The sequence below is a fragment of the Leptodactylus fuscus genome, chromosome 7, assembly GCF_031893055.1.
Source record: "Leptodactylus fuscus isolate aLepFus1 chromosome 7, aLepFus1.hap2, whole genome shotgun sequence".
NCBI lineage: Eukaryota > Metazoa > Chordata > Amphibia > Anura > Leptodactylidae > Leptodactylus > Leptodactylus fuscus.
The window spans coordinates 131,888,284-131,907,590 of record NC_134271.1 but is presented as its reverse complement, the minus strand read 5'-3'; the positions used below and the strand labels follow the sequence as shown (position 1 = coordinate 131,907,590).

The 19,307-nt window shown below is 43.9% G+C and overlaps 2 protein-coding genes across 2 annotated transcripts; both read left to right on the top strand.

Annotated features, from left to right (window-relative positions):
• The first annotated feature begins 2,681 nt into the window (after positions 1-2,681).
• On the top strand, positions 2,682-3,590 carry LOC142213337 (olfactory receptor 12D1-like). Its single transcript, XM_075281652.1, has one exon. The coding sequence runs from the start codon at positions 2,682-2,684 to the stop codon at positions 3,588-3,590; it is 909 nt and encodes a 302-aa protein (XP_075137753.1).
• Positions 3,591-18,118: 14,528 nt separating this feature from the next.
• LOC142213336 (olfactory receptor 12D1-like) lies at positions 18,119-19,072 on the top strand. The gene has a single exon (XM_075281651.1). It carries the CDS (start codon positions 18,119-18,121, stop codon positions 19,070-19,072), a length of 954 nt encoding a protein of 317 aa, XP_075137752.1.
• The last annotated feature ends 235 nt before the right edge of the window (positions 19,073-19,307 follow it).

The following is a 19,307-nucleotide window of genomic DNA, read 5'->3' as shown; positions in this document are numbered from 1 at the left end:
CTTTGATAAAAATGAACCACCACTGGATAGAGCCTTCATTTTTGTGCCCACCTGTGTAAAGCACCCCAACATGAAACTCCATGTCTGTACTCAACCTCTCCAATTCCTCCGCATCCTCATACTCATCCACCATAAGCGTTGCACAATTCTGCTAATACTAGGCTCCCTCCAACATGATTTCCCCCAACTCTGCTGGTTAGAGGCTCCCTCCACCCTGATTTCCACCAACTCTGCTGGTTAGAGGCTCCCTCCACCCTGCTTTCCCACAACTCTGCTGGTTAGAGGCTCCCTCCACCATGAATTTGCCCAAACTGGGCTGGTTAGAGGCTCCCTCCACCATGAATTGGTCCAAACTGGGGTTTTTAGAGGCTCCCTCCACCATGAATTTGCCAAAACTGGGCTGTTTAGAGGCTCCCTCCACCATGAATTGGTCCAAATTGGGGTTTTTAGAGGCTCCCTCCACCATGAATTTGCCCAAACTGGGCTGGTTAGAGGCTCCCTCCACCATGAGTTGGTCCAAACTGGGCTGGTTAGAGGCTCCCTCCACCATGAATTGGTCCAAACTGGGGTTTTTAGAGGCTCCCTCCACCATGAATTGGTCCAAACTGGGCTGGTTAGAGGCTCCCTCCACCATGAATTGGTCCAAACTGGGTTTTTTAGAGGCTCCCTCCACCATGAATTGGTCCAAACTGGGGTTTTTAGAGGCTCCCTCCACCATGAATTTGCCCAAACTGGGCTGTTTAGAGGCTCCCTCCACCATGAATTGGTCCAAATTGGGGTTTTTAGAGGCTCCCTCCACCATGAATTGGTCCAAACTGGGCTGTTTAGAGGCTCCCTCCACCATGAATTGGTCAAAACTGGGGTTTTTAGAGGCTCCCTCCACCATGAATTGGTCCAAACTGGGCTGGTTAGAGGCTCCCTCCACCATGAATTGGTCCAAACTGGGTTTTTTAGAGGCTCCCTCCACCATGAATTGGTCCAAACTGGGGGTTTTAGAGGCTCCCTCCACCATGAATTGGTCCAAACTGGGGTTTTTAGAGGCTCCCTCCACCATGAATTTGCCCAAACTGGGCTGTTTAGAGGCTCCCTCCACCATGAATTGGTCCAAATTGGGGTTTTTAGAGGCTCCCTCCACCATGAATTGGTCCAAACTGGGGTTTTTAGAGGCTCCCTCCACCATGAATTTGCCCAAACTGGGCTGTTTAGAGGCTCCCTCCAGCATGAATTGGTCCAAACTGGGGTTTTTAGAGGCTCCCTCCACCATGAATTGGTCCAAACTGGGGTTTTTAGAGGCTCCCTCCACCATGAATTGGTCCAAACTGGGGTTTTTAGAGGCTCCCTCCACCATGAATTGGTCCAAACTGGGCTGGTTAGAGGCTCCCTCCACCATGAATTTACCCAAACTGGGCTGTTTAGAGGCTCCCTCCACCATGAATTGGTCCAAACGGGGGTTTTTAGAGGCTCCCTCCACCATGAATTTGCCCAAACTGGGCTGGTTAGAGGCTCCCTCCACCATGAATTTGCCCAAACTGGGCTGTTTAGAGGCTCCCTCCACCATGAATTGGTCCAAACTGGGCTGTTTAGAGGCTCCCTCCACCATGAATTGGTCCAAACTGGGTTTTTTAGAGGCTCCCTCCACCATGAATTGGTCCAAACTGGGGTTTTTAGAGGCTCCCTCCACTATGAATTGGTCCAAACTGGGGTTTTTAGAGGCTCCCTCCACCATGAATTTGCCCAAACTCTGCTGGTTAGAGGCTCAATCCACCCTGATTTTCAAAACAAATGTTGGTGCCAACCTCAACTTACTACAAGGGCCAAATTCACTGCTGGTGACAAGCTCTCCTCACTGCAAGTGCCAAATACACATGTTTCAAGGTGTTTTCCTACTGTCAGAGAGGTGGTATTGAGTGTGTAAAGTGTGTAGTTGTTAGGCTGTGATGTTGGGGTAATAGAGGGTCTTTGGTGTGTTAGATGCCCCCAGACATGCTTCCCCTGCTGTCCCAGTGTCATTCCAGAGGTGTTGGCATCATTTCCTGGGGTGTCATAGTGGACTTGGTGACCCTCCAGACACGGATTTGGGTTTCCCCCTTAACGAGTATATGTTCCCCATAGACTATAATGGGGTTCGAAACCCGTTCGAACACACGAACATTGAGCGGCTGTTCGAATCGAATTTCGAACCTCGAACATTTTAGTGTTCGCTCATCTCTAGTGTACATTAATGAGAAGTAAAATGAACTTTTTTTTGTTTTAGCAAATGGCCGCAATGAAACAAAGAGTGAAAAATTTAAAGGGATCTGAATACTTTCTGTACCCACTGTATTGTCCTCGGTTGTCTACAATGGTCTGTAAAGGGTTACCGATGATACCATTTTGTATTAAAAACGTGATATTCTGTGAAATCTCTATATTCCTCATCGCAAATTGTCAAGTGTCAGACGACTTCATATTGCATACAGTAAACCTCACCCAAGGCATTTATAACTGCTTACTATAGGAGTATTCCATAACTATCTCATCAAGTCATTGATATACATGTTAGTTAAAGTATAGCACATGGATAACTTTTCCTCTTTTGTATCTTCCCAGTGTCTGAGATCCCATATTTTGGTGGCACGCTTTGACACTAAATGTTCTCGTGTGATCTTTTAGTCATTAGGAAAGAAACGTGGAAATTAAAAATGGACAACTGGACATCCATAGAGGGCTTCATCCTTTTGGGCATCACTGATGAACCAAAGCTTCAGATTTTCCTCTTTGCAACATTTCTCATGTTTTATCTATGTATCTTAACAGAAAATCTTGGCATTTTTCTTCTCATTACTGTTGTTCAGTCTCTGCACAAACCAATGTATTTCTTCTTGGCTAATCTCTCATTACTGGACATCTCTTGCTCAACCATCACTGTACCCAAGATGCTATCTGGCTTACTTACAGGTGACAAGAGGATATCTTTCTCAGGTTGCGTAGCACAGCTTCACTTTTTCCACTTTTTGGGGAGCAGTCAGGCTTTCATTCTGTCTGCCATGTCTTATGATAGATATGTTGCCATTTGTAACCCTCTGAGATATCATGACCTTATGAGAAGAACGTCTTGCATTGTGTTGGCTTCCAGCTGTTGGCTTCTTGGCTTTCTATATTCCTCGCTGCAAACAATTATAACGTTCCGGTTGCCTTATTGTAACAGGAGGCAAGTTACACATTTCTACTGTGATGTAAAACCTCTGATGAAGCTTGTCTGTGCAAATACTGAGATAAGTCAACTTCTATCAGCGTTCATCTTTGCTATTTTAGCTGTTAGTGCATTTGTATTGACCATTGTGTCTTATGCGTACATTGGAAGCCATCTCCTAAACATTCGTTGTAGCCAGGAGAGACGGAAGGCCTTCTTCACTTGCACGTCTCACATCACTGTTGTTATTTTGTATTTCGGAACAGTCCTGTCCATGTATCTGGGCCCAACAACAAAGGACTCATTAGAACAAACCAGAATAAGTGCCCTACTGGTCACAATTATTACCCCTGCATTAAATCCTCTTATTTATACACTTAGAAACAAAGAGGTTAAGAAGGCGATCCAAAGGGATTGACTCTAAAACAATGTTGAAAATTGTTCATAGGAAAGCGTGTGAACACCTAAAATAAACCCAAGTAAGGTAAGGGCCCCATGGGATGGAAGCAACGCGATTTGCCTGAATATTGCCTGTTGGGGGAACACCCCAGGGAATGGATGCCATCGGTTCCAAATCAAAACAAAATGGCTACCGAGCTCGGGGAACACAAAAACACACATACTCAGATGCTGTATATCAGATTGTTCTAATCTTTATTACAAGTTGTTAGCTTATAAAGATTAATACCAATTTGATACATCCCATAAAATATGAATTATCGTTGGTCAGAGCATATACAGTCCTATGAAAAAGTTTGGGCACCCCTATTAATCTTAATCATTTTTAGTTCTAAATATTTTGGTGTTTGCAGCAGCCATTTCAGTTTGATATATCTAATAACTGATGGACACAGTAATATTTCAGGATTGAAATGAGGTTTATTGTACTAACAGAAAATGTGCAATATGCATTAAACCAAAATTTGACCGGTGCAAAAGTATGGGCACCTCAACAGAAAAGTGACATTAATATTTAGTAGATCCTCCTTTTGCAAAGATAACAGCCTCTAGTCGCTTCCTGTAGCTTTTAATCAGTTCCTGGATCCTGGATAAAGGTATTTTGGACAAACAATTCAAGTTCAGTTAAGTTAGATGGTCGCCGAGCATGGACAGCCCGCTTCCAATCATCCCACAGATGTTCAATGATATTCAGGTCTGGGGACTGGGATGGCCATTCCAGAACATTGTAATTGTTCCTCTACATGAATGCCTGAGTTGATTTGGAGCGTTGTTTTGGATCATTGTCTTGCTGAAATATCCATCCCCGGCGTAACTTCAACTTCGTCACTGATTCTTGAACATTATTCTCAAGAATCTGCTGATACTGAGTGGAATCCATGCGACTCTCAACTTTAACAAGATTCCTGGTGCCGGCATTGGCCACACAGCCCCAAAGCATGATGGAACCTCCACCAAATTTTACAGTGGGTAGCATGTGTTTTTCTTGGAATGCTGTTTCTTTTTGGACGCCATGCATAACGCCTTTTTTTATAACCAAACAACTCAATTTTTGTTTCCAAAATGAAGCTGCCTTGTCCAAATGTGCTTTTTCATACCTCAGGCAACTCTATTTGTGGCGTACGTGCAGAAACGGCTTCTTTCTCATCACTCTCCCATACAGCTTCTATTTGTGCAAAGTGCGCTGTATAGTTGACCGATGCACAGTGACACCATCTGCAGCAAGATGATGCTGCAGCTCTTTGGAGGTGGTCTGTGGATTGTCCTTGACTGTTCTCACTATTCTTCTTCTCTGCCTTTCTGATATTTTTCTTGGCCTGCCACTTCTGGGCTTAACAAGAACTGTCCCTGTGGTCTTCCATTTCCTTACTATGTTCCTCACAGTGGAAACTGACAGGTTAAATCTCTGAGACAACTTTTTGTATCCTTCCCCTGAACAACTATGTTGAACAATCTTTGTTTTCAGATCATTTGAGAGTTGTTTTGAGTAGCCCATGATGCCACTCTTCAGAGGAGATTCAAATAGGAGATCAACTTGCAATTGGCCACCTTAAATACCTTTTCTTATGATTGGATACATCTGGCTATGAAGTTCAAAGCTCACTGAGGTTACAAAACCAATTTTGTGCTTCAGTAAGTCAGTAAAAAGTAGTTAGGGAATTCAAATCAATAAAATGATAAGGGTGCCCATACTTTTGCACCGGTCAAATTTTGGTTTAATGCATATTGCACATTTTCTGTTAGTACAATAAACCTCATTTCAATCCTGAAATATTACTGTGTCCATCAGTTATTAGATATATCAAACTGAAATGGCTGTTGCAAACACCAAAATATTTAGAACAAAAAATGATTAAGATTAATAGGGGTGCTCAAACTTTTTCATAGGACTGTAAGGGGAATTTACCAATGATAAATACATGCATACATAATCCATGAGTTAACACATGATTGTCCGTGTCCACCATTTTAGCCTTTAGTCACACTAGTACAGTCTGCCAAAATGGATACTGTGAACTTCAAGGTTTCATGCTAGCAGATGCTAAACAAAACAAGAGATTAGAACTGGTTTCGTATCTTGTGAAAAGTCTTGTTATGGAAGATGATATACTTATACATATTCCAACCTTTTCTTCTAAATAAGACAAGAGAGCAGAAATGCAAATCTCAAGGTTTTAGCAAACTTCACGAGAGACAACTTGTCTATATAATGGAGAATATGAAAACAAAATGGAACAGGCAGACCAAGATGGCGGAAAACGAATCTCTCTCTCTCTTTACGCAGATATTTTTCCCCTCACATTGCCGAAGACAGAATAACAGCCTTAGTCACAAATATTACTCCTTAGGGTTGAGCTGATCTTGACTTTTCAGGATCGATTTTAAAATCCGATTTCCGATCATTTTTTTTACTAATCGGAGATCTGATTTTAAAAGCAATCCTATTCACTATACAGCATGGAATCTGACAATTGAACGCTTTAATTGTTAGAATACACGCTGTGTAGTGATTTATTTTTAATCCTCTGGCTACTTAGTCCCCCCTGGTGTCCACTTACCTGCAGAGATGGCTGGTCCAGTGCCCGGTGTCCTTCCTCGCCTCGCTGCCGCTCCACGCTGCTCTTCTCGCCTCGCTGCCCCCGCCTCCCAGATTAGGAGAGTGTGGACGAGTACTGGGAGGGGAGACGTCGGCAGCAAGGCGAGAAGAGCAGCGTGGAGCGGCAGCAAGGCGAAGGAGAACACCGGGCACCGGAGCAGCCATCTCTGGAGGTAAGTAGCTACTAGAGATGTTAGTTTAGTCTCCCATTACAATGAATGGAGGCAGCCGGCGCGCAGGGGGTTAAGGCTGTGTACCGGCTGCTTCCATTCATTCCTATGGAACCGCAGCGGAGCCTTCACACTGAGTATACTCAGTGTGAAGGCTAAGCAAAGCATTGTGTGAAATAGTACCGATTTTGATCCCACCTAAAAAGATCGTGTTCGGAATTCTGATCGTGAAATTTTCTTGATCACCGATCGGAATCCGATCTTTTTCGAACACGATCCCTCAATCCTATTACTCCTGCATTGAATCCTCTTATTTATACACTGAGAAACAAAGAAGCAAAGAGGCCGCCGGTTCAAAAGGTGTATTGTAACTATAAAAATTGAGAATATGGACACTAAGGACATAGGAGCATAATAACGCATACTACGCTTGTTCTGACATGTTCAGAATTTTACTAATTATTTTGATTTGATTTATTTTTATTTTTATTTCTTAGATTTGAAATATATCAATAAAGACTTTGGTCCATAAACTACCCGTAATAAAGTGTGTTGCGTTGTTTCGTTTTCATCATGCTGATATGTATAATACTATCTCTATTTATTTATCATATTATTTTCTATTTGACATATCTGTGCATGCCGTCATTTGCAGATATTTAGTTTGCTTGTCGTCTTTACTCTATAATTTTTTTACTCGTATGGAATAATGCAGTTAAGATCAGGGAGATTAATAATGGGGGTTTCTGAGGTTCTCTGGAACGCTTTGTTTTATTTCTTTACTGCTATATTAGCACTTGGTTGTCTTTAGGTGTGTGATACATTGTGAATGGGGGTGACCGACTGCTTCACCCCAAGTATGAGAAGGAAGGCTATTGGAGATCCTTCCTCCCAACCATGACCAGGCTGTATAATCAACATCAGGCTAAGCGAAGATCACTCCGCACAGAGAACTAAATGATTCTGAAGTCTCCTTTTTCTTTCTTTAGCTGCTATGACTCCTAGTATTTTTCTCTTATCTGCTATTCTGAGCTTATGTGGGTCTCTGTCTGTAATAGATTACTGTATATTATCCTGTATCTGTATTATCATGCTGCTGTAACACACTGACATTTCCCCATGGTGGGTCTATTAAAGGATTATCTTATCTCAACTTATCTAATACTACGTACAGGAGCCACTATGGGGGATAATATTGTTTGCAGGAGCCACTATGGGGGATAATACTGTGTGCAGGGGCCACTATGGGGCATAATACTGTGTGCAGGGGCCACTTTGGGGCATAATACTGTGTGCAGGGGCCACTATGGAACATAATACTGTGTGCAGGGGCCACTATGGAACATAATACTGTGTGCAGGGGCCACTATGAGGGATAATACTGTGTGCAGGGGCCACTATGGGGCATAATACTGTGTGCAGGGGCACTATGGGGCATAATACTGTGTGCAGGGGCCACTATGGGACATAATACTGTGTGCAGGGGCCACTATGGGACATAATACTGTGTGCAGGGGCACTATGGGGCATAATACTGTGTGCAGGGGCCTCTATGGGGCATAATACTGTGTGCAGGGGCCACTATGGGGCATAATACTGTGTGCAGGGGCCACTATGGGGCATAATACTGTGTGCAGGGGCCTCTATGGGGCATAATACTGTGTGCAGGGGCCACTATGGGGCATAATAGGGAGTGCACGAATGTGGGGGGCAGAAGGGTCGTTCAGTCGGATGGGATCTTCAGGGGGGTTGGTTGAGGGGAGCCTTATACTATAAGTTTGCCATGGGGCCCTGCAATTCCTAGTTACGCCACTAGTGGAGATGGCTCAGTACTTAAACAGGGGGAAGAAAGAAAGGCTGCTTGTAGGAGCGGGAGAACATGCTTGTTACTAGGGAATAGTTTTTTAGGAAGTATGCTTATCAAGGCCAAGTGACATATATGAGTCACGTGGATATCTTATGGAGAAGAAAGGGACACAGCTGTCATGTCATCAGATGATCATAATCAGCTCTATATACATACACACCCATATTCAAGCAATGGAATATAGTCACAAATTATAGCCTTAATTCTAATCCATCTTTTTATTTCCCCTTATGTTAGGGAATTGTCCCCATAATGTTTCAAAATATTTCTCCTACTGTTTGGAGCGCATTGTGCTTCTTTATGTACAAGCGTGTCTCATCCCCGACACAGAGACTGATCCTCCATACAGTAAGTATTACTAGAGATGAGCGAACAGTGTTCTATCGAACACATGTTCGATCGGATATCAGGGTGTTCGCCATGTTCGAATCGAATCGAACACCACGTGGTAAAGTGCGCCAAAATTCGATTCCCCTCCCACCTTCCCTGGCGCCTTTTTTGCACCAATAACAGCGCAGGGGAGGTGGGACAGGAACTACGACACTGGGGGCATTGAAAAAAATTGGAAAAAGTCATTGGCTGCCGAAATCAGGTGACCTCCATTTTAGACGAATAGTGGATTTCAAATCCGGGTCATATGAGAATGTGAACTTTGTGACTATGAGACAGGGATAGCTGTACAGGCAGGGATAGCTAGGGATAACCTTTATTTAGGGGGGAATGTTATTAAAAATAACTTTTTGGGGCTCTATCGGGTGTGTAATTGTGATTTTTGTGAGATAAACTTTTTCCCATAGGGATGCATTGGCCAGCGCTGATTGGCCGAATTCCGTACTCTGGCCAATCAGTGCTGGCCAATGCATTCTATTAGCTTGATGAAGCAGAGTGTGCACAAGGGTTCAAGCGCACCCTCGGCTCTGATGTAGCAGAGCCGAGGCTGCACAAGGGTTCAAGCGCACCCTCGGCTCTGATGTAGGAGAGCCGAGGGTGCACTTGAACCCTTGTGCACCCTCAGCTCTGCTACATCAGAGCCGAGGGTGCGCTTGAACCCTTGTGCACACTCTGCTTCATCAAGCTAATAGAATGCATTGGCCAGCGCTGATTGGCCAATGTATTCTATTAGCCTGATGAAGTAGAGCTGAATGTGTGTGCTAAGCACACACATTCAGCTCTACTTCATCGGGCTAATAGAATGCATTGGCCAGCGCTGATTGGCCAGAGTACGGAACTCGACCAATCAGCGCTGGCTCTGCTGGAGGAGGCGGAGTCTAAGATCGCTCCACACCAGTCTCCATTCAGGTCCGACCTTAGACTCCGCCTCCTCCGGCAGAGCCAGCGCTGATTGGCCGAAGGCTGGCCAATGCATTCCTATGCGAATGCAGAGACTTAGCAGTGCTGAGTCAGCTTTGCTCAACTACACATCTGATGCACACTCGGCACTGCTACATCAGATGTAGCAATCTGATGTAGCAGAGCCGAGGGTGCACTAGAACCCCTGTGCAAACTCAGTTCACGCTAATAGAATGCATTGGCCAGCGCTGATTGGCCAATGCATTCTATTAGCCCGATGAAGTAGAGCTGAATGTGTGTGCTAAGCACACACATTCAGCACTGCTTCATCACGCCAATACAATGCATTAGCCAGTGCTGATTGGCCAGAGTATGGAATTCGGCCAATCAGCGCTGGCTCTGCTGGAGGAGGCGGAGTCTAAGATCGCTCCACACCAGTCTCCATTCAGGTCCGACCTTAGACTCCGCCTCCTCCAGCAGAGCCAGCGCTGATTGGCCGAATTCCGTACTCTGGCCAATCAGCACTGGCTAATGCATTGTATTGGCTTGATGAAGCAGTGCTGAATGTGTGTGCTTAGCACACACATTCAGCTCTACTTCATCGGGCTAATAGAATGCATTGGCCAATCAGCGCTGGCCAATGCATTCTATTAGCGTGAACTGAGTTTGCACAGGGGTTCTAGTGCACCCTCGGCTCTGCTACATCAGATTGCTACATCTGATGTAGCAGTGCCGAGTGTGCATCAGATGTGTAGTTGAGCAAAACTGACTCAGCACTGCTAAGTCTGCATTCGCATAGGAATGCATTGGCCAGCCTTCGGCCAATCAGCGCTGGCTCTGCCGGAGGAGGCGGAGTCTAAGGTCGGACCTGAATGGAGACTGGTGTGGAGCGATCTTAGACTCCGCCTCCTCCAGCAGAGCCAGCGCTGATTGGCCGAATTCCGTACTCTGGCCAATCAGCACTGGCTAATGCATTGTATTGGCGTGATGAAGCAGTGCTGAATGTGTGTGCTTAGCACACACATTCAGCTCTACTTCATCGGGCTAATAGAATGCATTGGCCAGCGCTGATTGGCCGAATTCCGTACTCTGGCCAATCAGCACTGGCTAATGCATTGTATTGGCTTGATGAAGCAGTGCTGAATGTGTGTGCTTAGCACACACATTCAGCTCTACTTCATCGGGCTAATAGAATGCATTGGCCAATCAGCGCTGGCCAATGCATTCTATTAGCGTGAACTGAGTTTGCACAGGGGTTCTAGTGCACCCTCGGCTCTGCTACATCAGATTGCTACATCTGATGTAGCAGTGCCGAGTGTGCATCAGATGTGTAGTTGAGCAAAACTGACTCAGCACTGCTAAGTCTGCATTCGCATAGGAATGCATTGGCCAGCCTTCGGCCAATCAGCGCTGGCTCTGCCGGAGGAGGCGGAGTCTAAGGTCGGACCTGAATGGAGACTGGTGTGGAGCTATCTTAGACTCCGCCTCCTCCAGCAGAGCCAGCGCTGATTGGTCGAGTTCCGTACTCTGGCCAATCAGCACTGGCCAATGCATTTCTATGGGGAAAAGTTAGCTTGCGAAAATCGCAAACTGACAGGGATTTCCATGAAATAAAGTGACTTTTATGCCCCCAGACATGCTTCCCCTGCTGTCCCAGTGTCATTCCAGGGTGTTGGTATCATTTCCTGGGGTGTCATAGTGGACTTGGTGACCCTCCAGACACGAATTTGGGTTTCCCCCTTAACGAGTTTATGTTCCCCATAGACTATAATGGGGTTCGAAACCCATTCGAACACTCGAACAGTGAGCGGCTGTTCGAATCAAATTTCGAACCTCGAACATTTTAGTGTTCGCTCATCTCTAAGTATTACTAGTGATATGATCTTGCCGTACAGAACTTCTGAGCATGGGTGTAAAGTTTTGTACATGTGCACTTAGTCTTATAGTGATTCCCACACTTTTCTACAAGGGATGGAGCTTTGGCTTGCGAATGTTAATATACACGTGCGCTACATTACATTATATAAGAGAAGCCCCCAGACCATTTATTTAGATTGTGACAGGACACAGGAGTGGGACCGTATCTGCTGCTGGTGACCCTAAGGTATTTCCCACCCACAAATGACCACACATTACAATTACAATCATAATTATTTATAGATCTCATATCACTTACACATACTTTAATATATTTATCACGGGATCTATTCTCTAAGAGTTTTTCCTTTGAAAAGAACACCTCCACAACAGGTAATTATTAGAGATGAGCGAGTAGTATTCCTTCCTATGGGAGCGAGGTATTTGATCGAATACTACTCGCTCATCTCTAGTAATTATTAATATGATTAATACATGTATGTGTATACATATATATATATATATATATATATATATATATATATACACAATATATATATATATATATATATATATATATATATATGTATATATATAATATATTTTTGTCATGTTTTTTACTTTCCACCTCATAATTGTATGTATGTGTATTCCATGTATAAGTTGGATTCTGTTCCTTTTTTTTTTTTTTTTAATTAGCATCTCACTTCTACACTAAATAATCCACTTGAAAAATTGGTTGTTTTTCCCCTGAAACGCATTATTAATAGAGATGAGCAAACAGTAAAATATTCGATCTTCGTTATTCGTTTCGAATAGCCGCTCAAGATTCGACTATTCGAACGAATATCGAACCCCATTATAGTCTATGGGAAAAATGCTTAACGTGAGCCCTTCCAAATTGGGGTAGAGGCCCTTAAGCTGAGCTACCAGCAGAGATTGAGGCCCTTTAACTTAGTTCAGCCTTGCACCAGTAGAGTTTTTTGCCCATTGGGTGAGTTGAGCCTTGCAGCAGCAGAGTGTTAGCCCCTTTAAAATTGTTAGCTCCTAAAATGGTGGTTCTAGAACCATCTCTCTCATTGTGTGGGTTTGATGCAGTGGATTGGACTGAGGACCCAGACACTGAGCTTGATTTTGATTGGGAAATTGATAACATTTTGGCATCAAGACCTGGGGGTAACTTTTATTTAGAGGAGAATTGGCTGAAACCACTACTACTGGTAATGGTCCTCTAATATCGGACTCTACATTACCTCTACAGGGTTCTGATCAGCTGTTATTAGTCCAAACAACATGCTCCAGTACTTTAGCTGTAGATCAGAAACCACTTTCTGTTCCGACACCAGATTTAATCAAGCTTCACCATCATCATCCTGCTGAGATGGAGCCACTAAAGGAAAGCTTGCCTTCAAAGGCATGTCCTGGAGCTGCGACTGAGCCAAATGTAAACACAGAGTCCTTTGGAACTGAACAAAATTCACCAGCAGTGTTTTTGGCCCTTAGGGTGAGTTGAGCCTTGCACCAGCGTGTGTCCCGTAACATCAGGCGGGCCCTAAGTTCTGCGCTTTGCACAAAGTTCCACTTGACCACCGACGCGTGGACAAGTGCATGCGGCCAGGGACACTACATCTCAATCACGGCACACTGGCTGAATGTAGTTGAGGCTGGGACCGGGTCACAAACTGTGGCGGCCAGCCTTGTCATCCCACCCAATATTCCTGGCAGGAGTGCGGAAACACCACCCTCCTCCTCCTCCACCGTTAAATTGACCTCAGCTAAGAGCTGGAAATGCTGCAACACTGGCGTGGGGAGACGCCAGCAGGCCGTGCTGAAGCTCACCAGCTTAGGGGACAGACAACACACTGCCTCCGAGGTCAGGGATGCCATCCTGGATGAGATGGCAATGTTTTTTGCCCCGCTGCACCTGGGTCCAGGTGCAGGTTGGCGTATGTGATAATGGCCGGAACCTGGGTAGACCCCTAAAAATTGGATTGAGCTTATATAGCGTGACTGATTTGCTGTGTATCACACTTAGCTTCGGGGGTTCAGCATTAAAAACAGGTTTGACCATACATGACCTGACTGAATGAACGCCTATCTCCCACTTAGCTTTGTGGGGTAGACCCTTAAAAATTGGATTCAGCGTACATAGCCTGACTGAATTTCTGTGTCTCCCAGGTAGGTTTTGGGGTTACACACCATGAAAAACTGGATTGAGCGTACATATCCTGACTGAATTTCTGTGTCACACCTAGGTTTTGGGGGTACACATCATGGATATCTGTATTGAGCGGACATAGCCTGACTGAATTTCTGTGTCTCCCACCTAGGTTTTGGGGGTACACACCCTGGATATCTGGATTGAGCGTACATAGCCAGACGTAATTACTCCGTATCCCTGTTTTGGGGTTACACACTGCCTGAACAGCACTGAATTGCTCTGTATCCCTGTTTTGGGGTTACACACTGCCTGAAAAGCTGGGTTGATCATATCTGGCTGGACTAAATTACTCTGTATCCCTGTTAGGTGTTTGGGGGGACACTGCCTGTAAAGCTGGATTGAGCGTATATTGCTGGGCTGAATTGCTCCGTATCCCTGATTTGGGGAGACACCCCATTGAAATCTTGACTCCTCTCCCTGCAATGTATAGCTCTGAAAAGAGCTGTTGTTGTTCTTCCATTTTTCCCTGCCTACTAGAAGCTATCTAGCCCTCAGCAGATCTCTCTCTCCCTATCTCTCACCGCAAATGACACAAAGATGTCGCTGGCTATTCTTATAAACGGGAGGTAACATGTTTTCGGCAGCCAATGGGTTTTTAAAAATTTTTTCACTGCCTCCGTTGCTGTAGTTCCCGTCCCACCTCCCCTGCACAGTTATTGGTGCAAAAAAAGCACCAGGGAAGGTGGGAGGGGATACAAATTTTTACTGCGTATGCCGCGTGGTATGCGATTGCAAACAAATACCCCGAACGGCCTGATATTCGATCGAATACCTATTCGATCGAACGGAGTTCGCTCACCTCTAATTATTAAGTGTCGTGTAATGACCTATTGCCATGTTGTGTGATAACCATTTGTCGTGTTGTGACAATAAAGATACTTTTGTTGAGAAACTGGAGTTAGTGCGGTTCCTCGTCCCGACTGGACAATCAGTGATTCATCCTGGGAAGGTCCTTTTCACGTATGATTAACACATCTTCATACTGAGATAGCGGAGATACCTGCAGCTCTTAAAAACTCCCACATGGACTTGTCACTCGTATTAGCTCGGAGGTTCCTTTTATTATTATTTGTGTATGACATCAGATAAATTACTGAACCACAAACTCTGAACAGTACAGAGTATGGATCTTGTGGTCTCCATGGCCTTGAGGACTACATGGTGACTCTACCACCTCATTGCATGTCATGTATTAAGCTGTAATGTGTGTCTATTTTCCACTAGTGGAAAACTCAAGGTGACCTTGGCAGAAGAGGCTTTTGGGTGGTGAGTCCTTAAGGATTGACCAGTTAAGAGACACATGCACAATTGCTGTCTGGCCAGCAATTGTGATATTATAGATACTTGACATCCTGAGAAAAGATAGTGCTACTGTAAGAACAACATGTATACAAATTATCCAGAGAACCCCCAAGGCATTAGCTGTATTGGGACCTGTTTGTTCTTTAGTCTACTGTGTAATTCCTTAGTTGGTCCTTCAGGGTTATGTGTGATTCCTTTGTGTGTCCATAAAGTACTATAAATTGTGAGATGCGAAAATGACTAAATTGAATTCCAAAATTCAGTCTCTGCGTTTGAGTTGTGAAATTTTTTTTTCTATGATCTATTTCCTGTTTATTTGGCTGGTAAGTCATCTATTTTTATTTTTTTTTATTGCCTCCAATGTACCCATTACTGTATTTTACTTGTAGGTGACCCTCATCTTATCTTTCCATTCAGTGATGTGATGTATGTTTTACAGGGTGTATAATAGGTTATATTACTGCTGCTAAACTGATTTTTCACTGAATCCTTTACATTGCTCTGGGTTTTTTTAGACTCAGTTTTGGTAGCAAAACCCCCTGACTTATATTGTCTTGTTTGACATGTTTTATTATGTTATGCTTTATAAATGTATTATATACAGTGTTGGCCAAAAGTATTGGCCCCCCTGCGATTCTGTCAGATAATACTCAGTTTCTTCCAGAAAATGATTGCAAGCACAAACTCTTTGCTATTAATATCTTCATTTATTTTGCCTGCAATGAAAAAACACAAAAGAGAATGAAAAAAAAAGTCAAATCATTGATCATTTTACACAAAACTCCAAAAATGGGCCGGACAAAAGTATTGGCCCCCTCAGCCTAATACTTGGTAGCACAACCTTTAGACACAATAAGCACAACCGCTTCCAGTAACCATCAATGAGTTTCTTACAAGGCTCTGCTGGAATTGTAGACCATTCTTCTTTGGCAAACTGCTCCAGGTCCCCCCTGAGATGTGAAGGGGGCCTTTTCCAAACTGCCATCAAGAGATCTCTGCCCCCAGCGCCGCACCTCCCATGAGGCGACCTGAAGCGAGCGCTTCAGGCGGCGCTATGCCAGGGCCTCAGGGAGGGCGGCATTTTTGGTTACCTAAGCCACTCCAGGACAAGCTGTCCTGGACTGGCTTAGCACCGAGCGGTGGTTTGGGGAGGCCACTGGAGCAGCGCTGCTCCAGCAGCCTCCTCTCACGCTCAGGCAGAGAGCAGGTCGTCTCCGTGCCTGCTCTCTGCCGGCGAACGGCGCTAAGCCCCGCCCCCTGAACTCCGCTCCGCCCCCTCCTCCCGGCGGCTTTCTGTAGTTCGCCTCGGGTGGCGAAAGGGGCAGGTTCGCCCCTGTCTCCCCCACAGGTGTTCTATGGGATTCAGGTCTGGACTCATTGCTGCCACTTTACAAGTCTCCAGGGCTTTCTCTCAAACCATTTTCTAGTGCTTTTTAAAGTGTGTTTTGGGTCATTGTCCTGCTGGAAGACCCATGACCTCTGAGGGAGACCCAGCTTTCTCACACTGGGCCCTACATTATGCTGCACAATGTGTTGGTCATCTTCAGACTTCATAATGCCATGCACACGGTCAAGCAGTCCAGTGCCAGAGGCAGCAAAGCAACCCCAAAACATCAGGGAACCTCCGCCATGTTTGACTGTAGGGACCGTGTTCTTTTCTTTGAAGGCCTCTTTTTTTTTCCCTGTAAACTCTATGTTGATGCCTTTTCCTACTTTTGTCTCATCTGAGCAGAGAACATTCTTCCAAATGTTTTTGGTTTTCTCAGGTAAGTTTTGGCAAACTCCGCCTGGCTTTTTTATGTCACTGGATAAGAAGTGGGATCTTCCTGGGTCTCCTACCATACAGTCCCTTTTCATTCAGAAGCTGATGGATAGTACGGGTTGACACTGTTGTACCCTCGGACTGCAGGGCAGCTTGAACTTGTTTGGATGTTAGTCGAGGTTCTTTATCCACCATCCGCACAATCTTGCGTTGAAATCTCTCATCATTTTTTCTTTTCATGTTCACATCTAGGGAGGTTAGCCACAGTGCCATGGGCTTTAAACTTCTTGATGACACTGCGCACGGTAGACACAGAAACATTCAGGTCTTTGGAGATGGACTTGTAGCCTTGAGATTGCTCATGCTTCCTCACAATTTTCCTTCTCAAGTCCTCAGACAGTTCTTTGGTCTTCTTTCTTTTCTCCATGCTCAATGTGGTACACAGAAGGACACAGGACAGAGGTTGAGTCAACTTTAATCCATTTCAACTGGCTGCAAGTGTGATTTAGTTATTGCCACCACCTGTTAGGTGTCTCAGGTAAGTAACAGGTGATATTAATTACACAAATTAGGGAAGCATTAAATGATTTTTCAAACAGTGCCAATACTTTTGTCCACCCCCTTTTTTATGTTTGGTGTGGAATTATATCCAATTTGGATTTTTTAACAATTCTTTTTGTGGTTTTCCATTGAAGACAAATTAAATGAAGATAATAATACCAAAGAATTTGTGATTGCAATCATTTTCTGGAAGAAACTGAGTATTATCTGACAGAATTGCAGGGGTGCCAATACTTTTGGCCAACACTGTAGTTATCACTTTTTACTATTTACCACACCGGTAAAAGCATTGTTCATTGCCAAATTGCTCATAGATGGTTGTGAAGAAGTTGCTTTTGGAAGATGTTATACTGTGATACTATTTTTTACTCATTGTATGGCGTTCTTAAGAAAAATTCATTGAATGAAAGCAACTTGACATATGTATGGTCTCAGAATACTTTACTATTGACATGACACAGAACTCATGGTTCACCTTGTCTTCTCTGGGCAAACATTCTTCCAGATGCTAATTCTCTCCATCAGCCAAACATCAAGGACAGACTGATGTTCTACAGGAATTACAGGAATTGGACTATGGGACTGGGGTAAAGTTATTTTTTCTGATGAAGCCCCTTCAAACTGTTTATATTGCATACAGTAATCCTCACCATAGGCATTTATAACTGGTTACTATGGGAGTATTCCATAGCTATCTCATCAAGTCATTGATATACATGTTAGATAAAGTGTAGCACATGGATAACTTTTCCACTTTGTATCTTCCTAGTATCTGAGATCCCATATTTCGGGAGAATTCTTTGGCACTAAAGGTTCTCTGTTGATCTTTTAGTCATTAGGAAAGACATGCGGAAATAAAAAATGGACAACTTAACATCAATAGAGGGCTTCATCCTTTTGGGTATCACCGATGAACCAAATCTTCAAATCTTCTTCTTTGCGATATTTCTTATGTTTTATCTATTCATCTTAACAGAAAATCTTGGCATTTTTCTTCTCATTACTATTGTCCAGTCCCTTCACAAGCCAATGTATTTCTTCTTGGCCAATCTCTCATTACTAGACATCTCTTCATCAACCATCACTGTACCCAAGATGCTATCTGGCTTACTTATAGGGGACAAGAGGATATCGTTCTGGAGTTGCGTAGCACAGCTCCACTTTTTCCACTTTTTGGGGAGCAGTCAGGCTTTCATTCTGTCTGCCATGTCTTATGATAGATATGTTGCCATTTGTAACCCTCTGAGATATCATGATCTTATGAGAAGAACATCTTGCGTTGTGTTGGCTTCCAGCTGTTGGCTTCTTGGCTTTCTATATTCCTCACTGCAAGCAATTATAACGTTCAGACTACCATATTGTAATCGGAGGCAAGTTATACATTTCTACTGTGATATAAAACCTGTTATGAAGCTTGCCTGTGCAAATACCGAGACCAGTGAAATTCTATCAACGTTCATCTTTGCTATTCTAGCTGTTAGTGCGTTTGTATTGACCATTGTGTCTTATGCGTACATTGGAAGCCATCTCCTAAACATTCGTTGTAGGCAGGAGAGACGGAAGGCCTTTTTCACTTGCACGTCTCACATCACTGTTGTTATTTTATATTTTGGATCAGTCCTGTCCATGTATCTGGGCCCAACAACAAAGGACTCATTAGAGCAAACCAGAATAAGTGCCCTATTGATCACAATTATTACCCCTGCACTAAACCCTATTATTTATACAGTGAGAAACAAAGAGGTTAAGAGGGCGATCCAAAGGTATTGGCTCAAAAACAACAACATTGAAAATTGTTCATGGGAAGGCATGTGACCAAATCAAATAAACCCAAATAAAAAAACTTTGGCTACTAAAAAAAAGGCTACTGGGGCTGAAGTGCTGTCAAAGTATATGTTGGAACTAATAAACTGTTGGCTTCTTCACTTGTACGTCTCACATCACCATTGTTTCTTTGTATTTTGTAACATCATTGTGTATGTACCTGTGTCCAAACACAAATCTCATTAGATGAAGACAGAATAATAGCCTTATTAGTCACCATTATCAC